General features: G+C 35.3%; 1 protein-coding gene across 5 annotated transcripts in view; it reads right to left on the minus strand.

Annotated features, from left to right (window-relative positions):
* Positions 1 to 2,238: 2,238 nt before the first annotated feature.
* The window catches only part of CDC27 (cell division cycle 27), a 50,539-nt gene continuing 33,978 nt past the window's right edge, over positions 2,239 to 18,799 (minus strand). For 3 of the 5 annotated variants that reach the window (XM_005858591.2, XM_005858593.2, XM_014531996.1), the window contains 8 exons: positions 18,578 to 18,750; positions 14,801 to 14,953; positions 13,363 to 13,571; positions 10,346 to 10,463; positions 7,379 to 7,507; positions 7,213 to 7,287; positions 6,300 to 6,456; positions 2,239 to 5,231 (listed from right to left, as the gene is read on the minus strand). In XM_005858591.2, coding sequence (XP_005858653.1) covers positions 5,149 to 5,231; positions 6,300 to 6,456; positions 7,213 to 7,287; positions 7,379 to 7,507; positions 10,346 to 10,463; positions 13,363 to 13,571; positions 14,801 to 14,953; positions 18,578 to 18,750 — 1,097 coding nt within the window. In that variant the 3' untranslated portion in view covers positions 2,239 to 5,148. The remainder of the gene's footprint in view (positions 5,232 to 6,299; positions 6,457 to 7,212; positions 7,288 to 7,378; positions 7,508 to 10,345; positions 10,464 to 13,362; positions 13,572 to 14,800; positions 14,954 to 18,577; positions 18,751 to 18,799) is intronic. The other 2 variants (XM_005858592.2, XM_014531993.1) reach the window with 1 other exon arrangement.

Below are 18,799 nucleotides of genomic sequence, written 5' to 3' on the forward strand. Positions count from 1 at the left end.
TATTCTATACATAACCCTATACTGTATACTTTATGAATCAATAAAAAATTTACAACTTTTAATTATAAAACTGTGTTTTCTATCAAAATTACTTCTTGCATGAATTTTGGGACACCCTTTATTTACCTTGTTTCTCTTTTCTGCCAGTCTCACATTTCATCCTTTTCCTTTCACTATCTCTTCATGTCTGTATCTCCCAATTCTCCCCCAGAAACACCACTTCTATGAGGCTCTTGTTCTTGGTCCCACACATTTTCAAACCTTTTCCTGAAATGAGGGGAATGATCTACCAAGTCCCAATCTGTGTTCAATAGTTCGCATTTACGTCACTTTTTCTTTCCTATAGATTCTGCCTGTGCTTCCTCTAAGTCTTCTATTCCATTGTGCTGATCCACTAAGTGATTTAACCTCATTCCACATTCTCAACACCCACAAGCTTATGGTGGTAGCAAGGTCCCTACTTCAAAAGTTGTTTTGTACTTACAGGCAATTTGTATTCTAGTAATGAAGGCATGAATCCTGTGTAGTTTTTATTTGTTCTACTTGATTTTATGGTTGTTTTGGTAGAGTGAGGGGCATATTTGTAATCAGGCTACTGCCATTGTTTTCTCAGCTGCTTTCTGCATGCCCCACACTGGGCATGTGCCCTGACTGGGAATCGAACCGTGAGCTCCTGGTTCATAGGTCGATGCTCAACCACTGAGCAATGCCAGCCAATATGCTTTTTAAAATAGACAGATACGCCCTAGCCAGTTTGGCTCAGTAGATAGAGCATTGGCCTGCAGACTGAAGGGTCCCAGGTTCGATTTCAGTCAAGGGCATGTACCTTGGTTGTGGGCACATCCCTAGTGGGGGGTGTGCAGGAGGCAGCTGATCGATGTTTCTCTCTCATCGATTTTTCTAACTCTCTATCCCCTCTCCTCTCTGTAAAAAAAAAAAAAAAATCAATTAAAAAAATATATAAGGAGTATGCATATGATAGATCTGAATCTATGGTGTAAAAAAAAAAAAAATCAATAAAAAAAATATAAGGAGTATGCATATGATAGATCTGAATCTATGGTTAATAATAAAGTTTCCTGCCCTGGCCACTGTGGCTCAGTTGGTTGAGTGTTGTCCCATGCACTGGAGGGTTGCCAGTTCTATTCCTGGTCAGGGCTCATGCTCAGGTTGGGGGCTCAATCCCCGGTAGGGGGAGTGCAGGAGACAGCTGATCGATGTTTTGCTTTCACAGCAATGTTTCTCTCCCTTCCTCTCTCTCTAAAAATCAACTAAAAGAAATAATAAATTTCCTTTGTAAAACCTGAACTTCTATAATACTCTATAGTAGACAATTTCAAAATGATAGAAAGGATACCTGACAGATAACATTTGACATGATTTGAAATTTTCAGAGTAAGTCCTAAACTAAATAAAAGGGTTTAAACATACTTTGTCAAAAGCGTTCAGCTCTATCATCTAATAGCTGAGCCTCAATGTTCTCTTTTGTAAAACAGAGAAATACCTACCTTATAGGGTTGAGGATTGAAAATACTGTACAAAAATTAAGTTACACAGCACACGTCATGATTTCATTAAACATAGCTATTTAGCAAAATTTACACTTACAAAGAAAAATAAAACCTATACCAAACCTTCATAAACCATTAATTAGCAGCTAAATGAGCCAACGAATACTTCTAGTTACCCCTATCCAGTTGACAGCAAATCCCTCTGATCTGCCTAGTTCATCCTATTTGTTTCTCTCTGTTGCTAACCTTTTCCTCAAATTTGAACAAAAGCCTTCAGATCTCTCCATTTTCTCCAAGATAATCAAACTAGAGTAAAATTTATTTTCTATATTTTACTTCTTTCAGATCTTGATTTTGAAAAGAGATTCGATTTAGAACAAAAGCTTTGTGTCCCTTTTAAAGGAATTTTAGAAATCACATGATTAAAGAATAAGCAAATGACTTGCAAGGTAGCAGCTGCTGACAAGGGGCTTCTGCAGTTTGAAAAAATATTCTAAAAATTACCATTTTTTGTCACAATATTTATTATGAAATTCCAAATAATACTAAAATAAGAATGTGTTTTTAAATATATATATATGTATTAAAAGAGGGTGTAAGTAAAAAATTAAACACTGACCTAGACTTTTGTGGAACATAAAACTGTAACCTTTCACTATTTTGCTGTGCTTTACTAAAAAATACAGATGGCACAGCTCTGATATAGCTTTAACAACTTGATTATAAATTGCTTTCAAAAGTAATTTATTTGGATTTTCCATATCCTTTAATGAGTTGCAAATATATTAACAAAAGACTCCCCCCCCCAGACTGTACAATTTCTGAAATAAATCAGGAAAAGCAAAAAGAAGACACAAAATTACATTGTTTCAATGCAAATAGAACACACACATCACACCCACACTTGCATTTTCCCAGGTTTTCACAAAGAAAATGGGTCACTATATTTCTCAGTGAAGATCCATACTATACTCTGGCTAATCAGAGACTTCCAAACTTTTTTCTTCAAAAAGAGCATTTTTAATAGACTAAATACTGGTTATCACTGAGTTTTTGTTTAAGGTACAACAGCAGCATGGTTCAAATATTACTTGCAGTTCTTGGGGGAAAAAATTTTTAAAGTAATGAAATACAGAAAATGTAGGGACCACCTTTCATTATTTTGAGTACCATTGTTCTCTTGAAAAATTATTTTCACCTTTTAAAATCCCAGAGTTAAGAACCATTTCCAAGGGTGAAAAATATCCAATGCCACAACATAACTTCTGAACAAAAGTATGTGTGTGTGTATATATATGTATATGTGTGAAAAGCTTAGAGAGAAAAAAAATGTTAAAGTACTTAGTATTTTTTAATTTCCTTCGAAGTAACTTCTGAAATTCGAAGCAAACATTTTGCTTGGTCAAAATGTGCGCTTTATTCTGATTGTTTGATCCCCATTTCACGCGGGGGTGAAGTAGGAGAAGCCAGAAACAGTTACTAGGTGGGTAATAAGCTTCAAATATCTAAATGACTTTGAAAGTAAGTATGAGGAAAAATAAAATCAGGCCAAGCTTGGGCTGAGTGTCCTCAGTCAACTATTGCCATGGTGTGCCTTCCATAACTATCCTTTTATTCTTGTCTCAAAATTAGTACCAGAAAGACTCAGACTCACCTCTGGCACAGGACATAAATTCCTACTACCAAAAGATAACTAATTAAATATCAGCAAATTATTTTCTGAGCTTACTTTTCACTAGGTTTTATAACATGGAATTCAGGTTGGAGCTTTCTAAGAAACTGATATTTGATGTTATACAGCTGGCTTTTGATTTGCCAATTAAAAAGGGTAAAAGGATATAAAATTAAATATTACAGAACTAAAGGATAATAAAACAGAATATTTATTAGATTCAAGTGCTGGCCTTTGGAATTTTTAATGATCATTTACTCCCAACCTTTCCTTTTTCTTATAAATTGATTTTTAAGCAGCACATACACATAGACTTAGGTAGGAAATTTTGTTAAATACCTTTCTGGTACCCAATACCTAACTGAGACTCCAACTTGAATTATTTTGTAATAGTATCTAATCCACATTTAAATGAGTAGATTAAGTAAATGATAGGAAATTACTGAGTCTGCAGGCTAAATTTTTTTCACATCTTCTGTAATCTACCTCATTTTCACAGCTTGACTAATACAGGTAACCAGCAGATAAGTTTGTCCTTCATCAAATAATCCAAAATAATAACTGTAGGCCTGTCATTCATAGGAAACTATAATTTGTTATATTCTGACATTGGCACTTAATAAAATGTTAACAACTAAGGTTTCTCTAAAAATTTCAATACATTACAATAAAGGAGATACACAATTTAAGACTTTTAAATCTGTTACTGTGAAATTCCAATAATTCCCATTTTATTACACATAATTAGGTCTTTAAAACTGTGGCCACTGCCCAAAGACACCAACCTATATTATGACAAACTAAGGAGAGAACACATCTCCTTCATAAGAACTTTTTTTTCCAGCTAAAAATTTCTAATATCCTAAACCCAACCACTTTCAGTCAATGTTTGGTAATTCACATTACTGAAAATAATTTGAAGCAGAGAGAGAGCCGAAAAGAATGGAAATGATCTCAACCAAAGGTGAGTATACATTCTTGCACCCTGCTTAAACACTTAGAAAAATCAAAGGGATACTGTCTTGAACAAATATAGATTCAAGGTTGTGGTACAATTCTGATTGTATTAAGGCTTTCACTATTGTGATCTCTTAAAGTCTCTCTACTTTAGTGTTCTCATTTTTATTCCTATGGTGAACTTAAATGGTTATTAAGGGTCTTGTTTTGGCTTTTCAGTGGGCAACCACTCTATCATCTCTGAATGTTAAAGGTGATCCCACAAAGCTCAGAGAAGAGGCAATATGGTAAGGACCAACTTTAAAGTTTGCGATACCGACAACAATGATCAACACTTTGAAGCAAGATGAATAAATTAAATTTCTTGGTTAGACATTAAAGCATTCTTGCCAAGAATAAGTGTATACTGTATGGAGGGATATTTGCTTCCTAAATATGAGTCCCAATATGTCCATTACATTTGTTTATGGGTGACACTGCAAGTTTAAGGTAATTTACATTCCTTGGCAATCAAGTTATTCTGTTATAGGCAATGTCTTTTATTGTTCCATCTGGCACTTTCTAACACCATTCTTGAAGAACCTAGAAATGAAGGTCAGTCACTCTGTTTATCAGGAACAGAACCAAATAAAACAAAATTCTGGAAAAATGACCAAGAAATTCTGGTTCATCACTATTTTCCATATCTAATGGTTCCTTCAGATAAAACATAACTCTTCCTTCCATGATAGTTTTCCAGCAAAGGGAGATTAAAGAAAAAAGAAAGTTCCCCACCCTACCCCCTAAATTGTCATTCATACTGGTGAAGGAGCCAGTCTTGTTAGCAGCTAAATATTGCACTGCCTTTCATTCTGTGTACAGTCAGGGTCCAATGAAAGTGGCATACTCATGGTGTAAGTCATGGATGATGACACTGCCGGCTCAAGAGTGAAGACTCAGTATATGGAAGGACAAGAAACATGTCAGCACTAATCACACATCCAGTTGTAAAAGTCTGATTTGCAGAAGTTAAAATTCATCACTTTCAGCTGCATGAAGTTGTGTGTCGTCCGCATCTGTCATGCTGCTCTCCTGGGATTCATCAGTTCCCACTTAAAAAAATAAAACAAAAAGTCTATAGTAAGGTGTCTGACAAATATTTCTTGTTGTTCATGAAAACAAGGAAAACTACTGTACTCAGAGATATGAGACTTTAAAGGTCCTTAAAAATCCCAGTATCCTTTTAAAAAAAAGGATCCCGATATCCTTTAATAAGATACAATTCAAGCTCCTTATTTTACAGCAAAGTCTGAGATTAGTTTATTGCATTTAACCTTTAGTTAGAGTTTTACTAGTAACTACTAAAACTACCTCTCCCTAAGGAATTCCTCATTCTTACCCTAGGCATTAGAACTAGTTTTCTGAGGCATTAAAAAAAGATGAACATTTCCTTCACTTTGGGGTTAGTCCCTGCTAGTCCAAAGAAATATAATATTTAAAATTCAGTTTTAAAAGGGTTATTGGGATTATAGAAATTATAATTTTAATCAAAGCCTTTCACCAAGTTTTTTGGAACAAGGGCATCTTAGTTCATCTCATCAGAAGTCACTCAATTTTCTTATTAAAGAATGTTGACACATTAAGTCTTGGTTCTTCACTGGTTATTTTAAGATATACATTCAATTTAGGGATAGAGTATTTCCTGCCTTAAACTATAATTCTTTTGTTCCCTCCTCTTTTCTTGACCTGGATTTTGAATTTGCCAGAGCTACCCAGAATTTGAATAGCCACTACTAAAGGTCTGTCGATAACTTAAAATGGGCACAAATTGATTATTCACTCACATAGCACTTATGTTTTCAACATACCATCACATCTATCATCTTCCCTTCCCCACCCCAAACACATTCCTAAAAAGCAATAAGACAGGCATTAGTTACATATTACAATATAAACTGGGGCCCAGGTAAAAATAAGCAATGAAACTAGTTATCTGACTCCATATGTACTTTCTTATTTTATCATCCTGTCCAATTTTCCTAAAATTCCATTTAGTACAAAGAATACACCATAGTTAGAAAAATAAAATTAAAGAAACATCTTCACTCTGATGTGGTGTTTCACTGGTTCTCTGGTTTGAGTAACTGTAAACAAACCTAATTCATATGGACAATACTCACTGATCTGTTCTTCTTGGGTTATTGGCTCCTCATCATCTGGAAGGTAACGCTTATCAATTGCCTCTTTAATCTGGTTATTGGCTCCTTTAGGATCTAAATCCATAGCCCAAGAGAAATTCATCAGGGCGAGGTGTGTCTGACCTAACTTCTTGTAAACCTAAAAATAAACAGCAGCACTACATTTTTCATTAAGTTATGAGCTTCAACTGTAAAATCCTAAACATTTATAATTTAAATTAGGCTCCTGATTTATATACTATAAACCCATTCTGATGACTAGGACATTTAAATCCTATAGAAGAAAGAACTCATGTCAACTTTTGAGTTCCTTTTAATATATTCAGATATTACTTTTAGAATTCCTTGCCTATATCTCTTAGATAGTGAGATTCCAATAAAATCTTGCTCTAAATGGAACAATGACAATGGAAAAAAAATGGACTATAAAAGCTTGATTAGCATTCATTTATACTGGTTTTTAAAAGAAGTTATTTCAACTCTCAACATCTACCCATTGTTACCAACTACCTTAACTAACTGGCATCTGGAAGCCCAGTCTGTACTGCCATGAATTTTCTTCTTTTGGTAAGTGTTTTATTGATAATTGGAAGCTCAGGGCTTTCTGTAAGGTAGTCTCAAGTTATGAATTCATTACTGGTCATTGGCTACAAGTGCTAATAAACTTCCAAAGCCATAGTAGTGTTAGAATTATGGGATGTGTGTACTTGCCCGTTCATTGGGATATTATCTTTTTAAATGTTAAAACTAAATCCATTTTTTATTTCCAGAGCATTTAGTTCAGAACTCTAGTTGAATTTGCTCCATAGATGTTGCACAATAAGCATTATATTTATTCTCCAAAAGTTAATACTTGTTATCAAAGCCACAGTAGGACCATGGCCCCAATCTTTACCTTTCCTATTAAGAAGTACACAAGGGATTCTTTGGGAACAATTTGTTTCAATTCTTCAAGTTCTTGTAAAGCAGACTGAAAAATGCAAAGGAAAACAACATCATCTTAACTAAAGCTTAACTTAAGCAATACAAACCCGAAGACTATTAAGACATATATCTCTTACCTTATATTTTTCATTTGCAAATAAAACTGAGGCTCTGTGAAATTTGCATAGAGGGTTCTTAGGATCAATAACAATGGCTTTGTTTAGGGTATCCAAAGCCTTCTCAGATTTTTTCAGTGCATGCTGAACCTGTAAGAAATAAAATCCTAACTGATGTTTCCTTCCAATATATATATGGCTAATATACAAAGTGTCCCCTCGGGAGTTCGACCAGGAGTTTGATCACTCGCTATGACATGCACTGACCAACAGGGGATGGCACGGAACGAAGGAAAGCTGGGGCCAGCAGCTTGGGAAGGAAGGCCCTGGCCAGCAGCCAAAAGGCCCTGATCATCCCTGATCACCAGCCAGGCCCAGGGACCCTGCCCATGCACGAATTTCATGCACCAGGCATCTATTTTATATATATATATATATATATTTTTTTTTTTTAAATTAATTTCAGAGAGGAAGGGAGAGGGAAAGAGAGATAGAAACATCAATGATGAGAGAGAATTATTGATTGGCTGCCTCCTGCAAACCCCCAACTGGGGATCAAGCCCACAATCCAGGCGTGTGCCCTGACTGGGAATTGGACCATGACCTCCTGGTTCATAGGTCGATGCTCAATCACTGAGCCATGCTGGTTGGGCTCCTTCTAATATTTTTGAAGAAAAGTGAGACCCAAATAATGTGACTCAAAATCAACAGAAAGATAATAAAACTATTAGAGATAAGGTTGTATTGTCCCACCAGATGGTTCACTAGGTTAAGTGAATTTAGTAATTGGTTACTAAATTGTTAGATTATCTCTAAAATCTCCTTCAAGCACTTCACTTTAAAGATGAGAATACTACAGTCCAGAGATGTTAAATAACTTGCTCTGGAATCAGAACCTAGCTCCTATGGTGTCCAATTCACCATTATGTATCCATAATGATAATTAAAATCCTAATTTTAGAGAAGACATTAGGTTTACCTTAAAATCTAAAAGGCAAGAAAAACTTTGGTTTTCCCTTCACAAGAATTTCTGCACTATTTAGCTAAATACTCACATTTCAACAGGTCTATTTATGGTCCTAAGTATTAGGCTTTTTAAAACTGTTTAAAACCATTAGAAGATTTGGCTCTAAACCTTACTAAACTTGTTTCACTCAAAGCTGTTACATTTTTACCTATTTTAGGAATTTATTATAAAAATAATTCTTCTGTCTTACATATTTGAAAACCATTGATCTGTAATACTAGGGAATAAATTATTTATTTTAAATAACTTAAAAAAACAAAACAAAACACCAAGCCTCACTATTCATTCATGAATAGATACTTATATTCTGTTGTGCTCCTCCTTGGATGAATTATATGTTTGAAACAAAGTGGAGTGAATGGATGTGGCTGTGGAACAAATATCACTGTCACGAGAATGTGAGAGTAGCTACTGCCAACATCTGGTTGCTAAATTCATCTATGTGATGATCTTTACAGAAGGTTATTACTACATGTGGCCAAATACTCTGCTCACAGGATTGAAATCCTAAATACTAGTTTTCTAAGAGAGAAAAGCACACTCTCTTATCTGAAAACCTCTTCCAATAAACCAACTCAAAATGTTAAAAACCATCTCTTCCACAATAACTTTAGAAAAAAGCCTATTTAAAAAAAAAAAGCCCGCCCTAGCCGATTTGACTCAGTGGATAGAGTGTCGGCCTGCGGACTGAAGGGTCTTGGGTTCAATTCCTGTCAAGGGCACATGTCAGGGTTGCAGGCTCGATCCCCAGTTGGAGGAGTGAAGAGGCAGCCAATCAATGATTCTCTCTCATCACGGATGTTTCTATCTCTCTCCTCCTCTCCCTTCCTCTCTAAAATCAATTAAAAAAAAAGTCCAATTTTACTAAAGGTTATCAAGAGATACTCAAATTTGATTTCCTCATGTTAAGTGTTGAAAATAATTTTTATGTCAATATATTTTCTCTATATTTTTGTATAGTGTCTAACTATAAAAGTTATCATGTCAATTTTAAAGAAAATTACAAAGAACTAGAATTATTCCCCAAAATGAATAGTAAAATTCCAAAGAACATAATTTCCTCATATTGTATGCCCAGTTCCACAAAACCAAACTTGTTGAGAGAAAGATAAAGGGGTGGGGGAGGAAAAGACAGAGGAGAAAGGATTGAGAGGGCAAGAACAAAAAGTTAAGGTATTGTATTTATAGAGAAACTAATAAATGAGATTTTAATAAACAAACATAGCCCTGACTGGTTTGGCTCAGTGGATAGAGCGTCGGCCTGCAGACTCAAGGGTCCCAGGTTCGATTCCGGTCAAGGGCATGTATCTTGGTTGCAGGCACATCCCCAGTAGGGGGTGTGCAGGAGGCAGCTGATCAATGTTTCTCTCTCATCGATGTTTCTAACTCTCTATCCATCTCCCTTCCTCTCTGTAAAAAATCAATAAAATATATTAAAAAAAAACAAAAAAAAAACCCCAAACATACCTTCTCTCCTATCAAAATACAACTTGTCATCAGACACATTAAAAAAAAAAATATATATATATATATATAAATATAAAATTGGTGATCCACATTGCCTTATAAGAATTTTAGGCTAAAACATAGGAAACCATTTGCCTTAGAATATTAATTACTTAATTTAGAGCTAAATATTAACATGAAAAAGTACTTTCAAAAATATTAAGTATCTAATGTGAGTCTTATAAGATCCCTATGAGGTAGGCAAGGTGGTATTGCCATTCATAAAATAGAAGCTCAGAGAAATTAAGTGACTTGTCTAAGAAATAAGGATACACCAGTTATTTCTCTTTATGCCAAGAAAAACATAGTATTTTTGGCTGTAAAAGAATCCAGGATATTGTTTCAAGAATAACAACAATAACAAAAAAGCCCTAATTCTTATTATAGCAATCAAGTCAATAAGAAACACATTTCAAAAGGGAGATTGATTGAACAATGTTTAGAAAGCTACTTACTACTCCAATGTGGCAAAGTAAAACTGAACTTTGAGGGTTGATATCAAGTGCTTTCTGGAAATGCATTTCTGCAAGGCTGAATTTTTCTTGCTTATAATAAATCATTCCTAAACCATACCTGAAAGTATAAAAGTATAATTTTAGGGATATAAACTGTGGTGGCTAATTTAGTTCAACTAATAAAAGAATTATGTATGGAATTTAATAAACCAGTAGAAAAATAGAAAAATCATCAAAGCATTTTAGACAAGGCACTTTTACAAGTGATAACAATAAAATCAATCAATCAAATAAAACTATGACGATGTGGGGGGGAGGAGGGGGAAGAAACCACATCCTTAAACCATATCCTTAAGCCAATCAAGATTTAATAGCTGCTTTGTAATGAGTGGTTATTATGTGTGTGCCAATAACTTTGTTAAATTCTTCACATAAATTATCTCATTTAATCCTAGGAGGAACCAAGGAAATTAGTACTGTTATCATTCACATTTTCAAGTAAGAAAACAGGCTTAGAAAAGTTAACTTGTCCAAAAAATATACCTAATAAGAATTCTAACTAGATTCTTCTTTGATTCTAAGCCCTAAACTCCTTACAATGCTATTTCCATATTCTTTTTTTTTCTATTTCCATATTCTTAGTCCAAATATGTATGTATTTTATATAATTACAATATGCATAGTGTCATGTTCTGCTTCTCTCTTTCCACTTACTATATCAAAAACATGCTCCTATAGACTTCAAAATTATAATTTTTAATAATATAATAATAAAAGTATATAATTATAAAATTATAATTATATAATTTCATGCTCCTATAGACCTCAAAATTATAAATTTTAATGACTATGTAATGACATATTAAGTTGATATAGAGGTATTTCTCCTGAATTTTCAAAACATCAAATGATGGGGGGATAAGGACACATATATAATACCTCAATCAATAAAGAAAAAAAAAATCAAATGAACACAATGTGACTGATTTACATTAAGGAAACTCTCTTGACTATAACTAGATGATGATGATGGGGAATAAGCACCAAATGAATAAGAAGAAAATCATACTGTATCTGCTTTAAGTGGCTTTGTTGATCACATAATGGTATTAGAGGTAAAGAAAGGGTATAAAAAGCTCTGTTCTTTTTTTTATAATTTTTAAAATATATTTTAAAAATTGATTTCAGAGAGGAAGGGAGAGGGAGAGAGAGAGATAGAAACATCAACGATGAGAGAGAATCATCGATTGGCTGCCTCCAGCACGCCCCCTAACAGAGATTGAGCCCGAAACCTGGGCATGTGTCCTTAACGGGAATCAAACCTGGGACCCTTCAGTCCACAAGTGGATGCTCTATCCACTAAACCAAACCGGCTAGGGCAAAAGCTCTGTTCTAATAATGATGAAGGTGGGGATAAGAAAAGACTATTTACTTTGGAGTTTGAATAATAAAGGTCTGCCTCCCTAAACATTCTTTCTTTTTCCCAAATGAAACAATTATTTTTACAACATGATTTTTGATATGGTAAAGTTTTTTTAAGAATAAAATATAGCAGAACAGACACTATACATCTAAAAAAAACAACCAAGTCCTATTAAGAACTAAATTCTTAAAATATTAGAGAACTTTATATTTATATGAAGAAAAGTCAATGTTGGAAAGGCCTGACTGTTTAACATACCAGAGGAAGCTAGCACTTATCAGGCCATCTTACAAGCAATATTGACTATTTAGAAATGAGATAAAATTCATTAAAAATATACATAAATAAAAAACTATTTTAGGAATCTAGTGCTTCTGATTTAGTGAGAAACAGAATAAAATTCAACTGCTATAATGATTAACCCAAAAGATAAAAAACATAAACATGTCTGACAAAAACTATCACAGAATTACAATACCAAAATAACATTTCTTGATATTTGAACTATGAAGTCAGTCAAGAAAAACACAACAGCCGAAACCGGTTTGGCTCAGTGGATAGAGCGTCGGCCTGCGGACTGAAAGGTCCCAGGTTCGATTCCGGTCAAGGGCATGTACCTGGGTTGCGGGCACATCCCCAGTAGGAGATGTGTAGGAGGCAGCTGGTCGATGTTTCTCTCTCATCGATGTTTCTAACTCTCTATCTCTCTCCCTTCCTCTCTGTAAAAAATCAATAAAATATATTTAAAAAAAAAAAAAAGAAAAACACAACAAAACATCAACAGTAAATATAGTGCTGAGGCAGAAATAAGAACAAACTCTCCCATGTTTTCTTCGTTTGATAACAATATATGCCAGGTAGTAATTTCCTATTTGTCTACTTGTGTACAAGTACAAAAAAGTAAAACCTGCCCGGCCGGAGTGGCTCAGTGGTTGAGTGTTGACTTATGAACTAGGAGGTCACAGTTCAATTCCCGATCAGGGCATATGCTCGGGTTTGTGAGCTCAATCCCTAGTGTGGGGCATGCAGGAGGGAGCTGATCAATGATACTCTCTCATCATTGATATATCTATCTCTTTCTCCCTCTCCCTTCTTCTCTGAAATCAATAAAAATATATTTTAATAAAAAAGTAAAACCTGAGTTCTTAATAAACTTAATTAACTAAACTAGTACTTAATAAACTAGAATACTACCAAAGATTAACAATTAGTATATAGTTTCAATGCTTATATTCTACTATCCAATGGATGAATTATACTATTTTTCTTCATTTTTCATCCTAATCATCATTTTAGTGTTCTAAAAAAAAAGTAACAAATCAAAGTAACAAAATCAATTATTTGCAAAAGTCTGATAGGTGAAACTGCTGAGGATAAGGACCTAGTATTCTATTATGATTAGTTAATTGAAGAGTTTGTTAAAGGTATAAACTTCACACAAAAAACATTTTGGTTAGATGTTACCAACCAGTATGTACCACTCTTAAGTATTAGTAATCAAATTCATGACAACAGAGAGCTATCTAATAAGAAAAAATCACTAAGTATCAGCCCCATTAATAAGACATTGTCTTTGCACTTCATTAGCACTTACCATGCATTATAATGTCTAGGATTGACTCTGATAGCATTTCGAAAACAAGCTAATGCTTTGTCTAATTCTTCAGTTAAGACAAACTCATGCCCTAATAGAGTATAGGCATAAGCATAATTTGGATCAACCTGGATAGCTCTCTGGAAGAATTTAATTGCAATATCATGTTCCCGTTGCAAACTGAAACAGTTCCCTGCAGCACACCAGGCCTTAAAAATATGGAAAAAAAAACACACAAATGCACAATTAAATTTTTGTTTTATTTTTTCTAACAAACAAATCTATGGCTAAAATTAGAACAGAAAGATACAAACTGAACAGTTTTAACAGATATAGTCAATCCTCATTATTCACGGATTCCATATTTGCAAAATTGCCTACTTGCTAAAATTTAAAAACCCAAACCAATAGTTGCAGTGCTTTAATGGACCCAAAATATGGGTTGCCTAACAAGTATATTCTCAGTTGAGGTAAAAAAAAAGGCAACTCTCTACCTTATTTTCACAGGTCAGTGACCAAAAGACAGAGACCGTGGGGGTGGGGGTGGGGGGGCAGTGTATGAAGGGCTCGGATTCTGGGACCAGATGGACAGTTTGAATCCCAACTCTGGCACCTGTTTGTATGATGGCCTCAGAAAGGCACCTTAACACTTCTGCACCTCATTTTCTCTTTTGTAAAATAAACAGAATGTATCAGGCTGAGTTGTTTTTAGGATATAAGATTATAATCTATAATCAGGGTAGGAGCATGTGCACACATGTGTGCATGTGTTTATTTCTCCAAAGAGCAATGGTTCAGTATATGCTAACTCATTGTTCTTGAAGACTAGCCTATATAATAAAAGGCTAATATGCATATTGTCCCCTCAACTGGGAGTTCAACCGGGCTGGCCAACCATCCGCGACCCCTCCCCCCAACCGGACTCCACCTGTGCATGATTCATGCACCAGGCCTCTAGTAGAACATAACTACCAAATATAATAGGAATTGACTTTTACATTCTAAGTTTAAATGTTATAAAATTACCACTAAATATTCTTGAGATACACTAAAATACAATTCTTACATGATTGTACCATGTAAATGAATTTATCTATGTCTTAAACTGAATTAAAATCACTATTTTCTTTCAATTTAAAATGCCCAATATTCAATCTATTTAATTTCTGGTTAATGAACTCTAATCTTGGTGATAACAGCAATTTTAACACAGCCAAAACTCTATTGATCCTAAATGAAATACCTACTTTGTTATTTTCCTATTTAAGAATCTGTACCATCTATTTCAGGACTCTCTTCTTTTCTGAGTCCTGCCTATAGAGAAGGGTATGGGTAATATTAAATGGCATTTGAATTATTTAGTTCATCTCAATTTTGTAAGGATGATAAAAAAAAATAGCTAAAATAGCTAAATAAGCAAAGTGTTTCAGTAACATACCTCTGGTGAATTTTTATCCATGTCTGTTAAGTCTTTTGAAAGAACTGAAAGAGCAACATCCTTTTGAAGATGCCACAGTGTTGTAGAGTAGATCTCCATGCCTTCAACTCTGTAATTCTCAATTCTTCTAACCTCTGAGAATATTCTTTCAGCCTGAAATACAAAAACTAGTAAGGGGAAAACAAGTTGACACAATTTACATATATATAGGAAGAGCACTGGGCACTCTTCTCATAGGAACTTCATGTTGCCTTGTTTTATGATTGTGTGAGTTAGTAATAACACAAGGCCAAACTAAGCAAATTTTCATGGCAGGTCAAATGTTGATGTAATCACATTCACACTTAACTTAGTTTTTATATACAAGTCATAGTAGAAACATGAATTCTGAAAAGAAAACTTAAGTTTCCACACACACAAAAAGATCTATTCAAAGTTACGATTTTAAAAGGACAAGTCAATTATTTTATTCTTAAAAACCACATTTCAAAGTTTTAATAATGGCTTTACAGAATAACTTTCCCTCAGGAAAGATGAGAGAAGAATGACTTCTGTAACAAAAAAAATATCTATTTTTATACTGACTTTTATTAAGAGGTTGGGTTGAAAACTTTAGAGGAAAAACAGGTTCTGGCATGTTAAGCATGTACTATACCCACCAATGTCACATCTGCCAGAAATTGTCCCTATCTAGTAATTCTTTTTTCCTTTGTGGCACTCTCTTGACTTAGGGTCCATCCTGAGCTATCAGATCAAATTATTTCCTCACCACACTCACAGCTCCCAGAGCTGTGCTCCTCTCCCCCTGGAGTTTGAGACTTTGGGGTATATAAAACAAATTAGTTCCTTCATTTATCAATTCAGTAAGTTCAAAATTCTGAAAGTGAAGTTTAGTTTAGAATTAAAGAATATATGGTCTGCTCTTAATGAAATTAAGAAGACATAATATAAGAAAATAATATTTCTAAAACCAGGAACTTAATTCTAAGAAATGGCCATGTATTATCTAGGATAGCTTGATAACTTGTAAATTCCCTGAAATCCTCTATAAGTTATACAGATACAATTTTTTTGTATAAGAAGACAGACCTAACTATCAGCCAAATACAGATTTTGGAAATGTTTGTTTTCAAATTTTCAGAATCTATTGTTTCTTCTGAAAAGTAACTGTGGCATAGACAAGAAAATATTTTAAAAATCATAACTTTAAGTTGAAACAAAGGCTTTCTTCAGTTAAATATCTAGGTGTATACCTGCTCTATAATTAGGGGAAACAACACAATTAATGTATCTTAAAGTACCTGTAAAACAATAAATTAGAAATAATTTTGAAAAGGGCTTGCCAAACAACTTTTGCCTGTGTACCAGTAAAGGACCATAATCCAAACATGGATCTTCTAGCAATGAATAAGACTATCTACAGTTCTTTTTCTCTTTACTCCACAAAATTACACAAACAGATAACTTCTGCATTTATTCTTTATCTGGAAGAACACTCCACCACTAGATCTTTATATGGCTCATAAAGGGAGGAGTAAAGTTCTTGCTCTGAGAACACTTTTTTTAAAAAAGCACCATAATTCACTTTCCCTCAATATCCTTACCATGCTTCATTTTTTTCCCTTCATATAACTTACTGCTATCCATCCTATATAATAAAAGGCTAATGTGCAAATCGACTGAATGGAGGAACAACCGGTTGCTATGATGTGCACTGACCACCAGGGGGCAGACACTCAAAGAAGGAGCTGCCCCCTGGTGGTCAGTATGCTCCCACAGGGAAGCGCCGCTAAGCCAGAAGCCCAGAAGCTGGCCTCATGGCTGGGGAGTGTAGCGGTGGTGGTGGGAGCCTCTCCCACCTCTGCGGCAGCACTAAGGATTTCCGACTGACATCCACGGAGCGGGCCTAAGCTGTCAGTCGAACATCTCCCAAGGGCTCCCGGGCTGCGAGAGGGCGCAGGCTGGGCTGAGGGACCCCTTGAGTACATGAATCTCGTGCACTGGGCCTCTAGTCTTTATATATTTATTGGCTTATAATCTGTCTTTTATCAGAATTAGAATGTAAACTCTATGAAAGCAAGCAATTATCTGTCTAGCTGTATTATAGAATCTAGAAAACAGACTAGGACAGTGGTCGGCAAACTGCGGCTCGAGAGCCACATGCGGCTCTTTGGCCCCTTGAGTGTGGCTCTTCCACAAAATACCATGCGAGGGCGCGCACGTACAGTGCAATTGAAACTTCATGGCCCATGCGCAGAAGTTGGTATTTTGTCTCTAAATAAACCTTCATGTCTATGAAAATTGAAGCTTTTGTTTTTTTGCATCCCACATAAACTTAAACCTTGTTTATTTGGCCTGTGTTAGCCTTTTGAGTTTGACATGCTTGATATAGAGGTTTCTTAAAATTTTGTTTTTAAGTTTACAGGGTGAGGGAAGAAAATGCTTTGGAAGTAGGGAAGACATTTAAATTACCATTACAATTTTCTTTGGCTTTAGGTTAATCATCCTCTCCATTTCTAGTGTAAATAAATAATTTAAGCAACAAATATAATTAAAATTAAAAAGCTAAAAGCCTTGTGATAAAGACATTGTGTCCTTGATTACAATTTTCTTCATATCATCCCTCAAGTTTATAAAACACTAGAGGCCCGGTGCACGAATTTGTGCACCAGTGGGTCCCTCGGCCTGGCCTGTGGGATCGGGCCAAAACCGGCTCTCTGACATCCTCCAAGGGGTCACGGATTGCAAGAGGGTGCAAGTCTGGCCGAGGGACACTACTAGTGCATGATTTGGGTTGGGGAGGGACGTGGGAGGTTGGCCAGCTGGGGAGGGACTGTGGGAGGGCTCCAGGGCGTGTCCGGCCTGTCTCACTCAGTCCTGATCGTCCGGACCCCAGCAGCAAGTTAACCCTCTGGTTAGAGTGTCTGCCCCTGGTGGTCAGTGCACGTCATAGAGACTGGTCGACCGGTTGACTGTCTGCCCCTGGTGGTCAGTGCCTGTCATAGCGAGTGGTTGAGCGGCCTTAGCATATCATGGGCATATTACCCTTTGAGTGGTTGAACGGCCAACTGGTCAACCGGACACTTAGCATATCAGGCTTTTATTATATAGGATATGAAATGCCAAATATTCATCCCAGTAAGAACTCTGAATATAGTAGAAAGAATTTTTACTAGAAATATCTATTACATGGTAAATATACTGTATATTTTCAGATTCAACTGAGTACAAATGTTCCAAATAAGAATGCATGCCCCCCCCCCCCCCAAAAAAAAAAAAAAAAAAAAGGGCCCGGGGCCAGTGTGGCTAAGTTGGTTGGTTGGAACAACATTCTGTACACTTAAAGGTTGCCGGTTCAATTCCCAGTCAGGGCACATACTGAGGTTGTGTGTTCAACCCCCAGTCAGGGCAAGTATGGGAGGCAAGCAATGGATGTTTCTATCGCATCGATGTCTCTCTCTCTCTTTCTCTCTCTCTCTACCTCCCCGCCTCCTCTCTCTCTCAAATCAATAAAAATATTCTCGGGTGAGGAGTAAAAGAAAAATGTATGGATGACTTGGGTTGTTCTCTACAAATCTACTTCAAGTAATCCTAAAGAATTTAAATCACTCATCCCTTAACACAAGAAAGAACTGTATTTATAAATTATAAATAATGAGAAAATATAGACATTACATAATAAATATTGACCTTTTAGATCTAGCCTTGCCAAGCATAGGCATTAATTACATTTCAATTATGTGTAAAAAGGCATATATAACTGTTTTCTATACTTACTTGCATGTATTCTGAAAGTTCAAAATAGGCCCTTCCAATTTGGCACAGTACCCAACCAGTATTGTAGTGATGAGAAGGTAGGTGGCTCAAGATATTTATAGCTTCTTTGCAGTTGTATGAACACAAAGCTAAATAACCTTTCCCCATTTCACGAAGAAGGCTCATCAAACCTTCTAGGAGAAAACAATGTAGTAAACAAAGGAGAAAAGACAATAAAACAAC

Source organism: Myotis brandtii, unplaced genomic scaffold, assembly GCF_000412655.1.
Source record: "Myotis brandtii unplaced genomic scaffold, ASM41265v1 scaffold120, whole genome shotgun sequence".
NCBI classification, from domain to species: domain Eukaryota; kingdom Metazoa; phylum Chordata; class Mammalia; order Chiroptera; family Vespertilionidae; genus Myotis; species Myotis brandtii.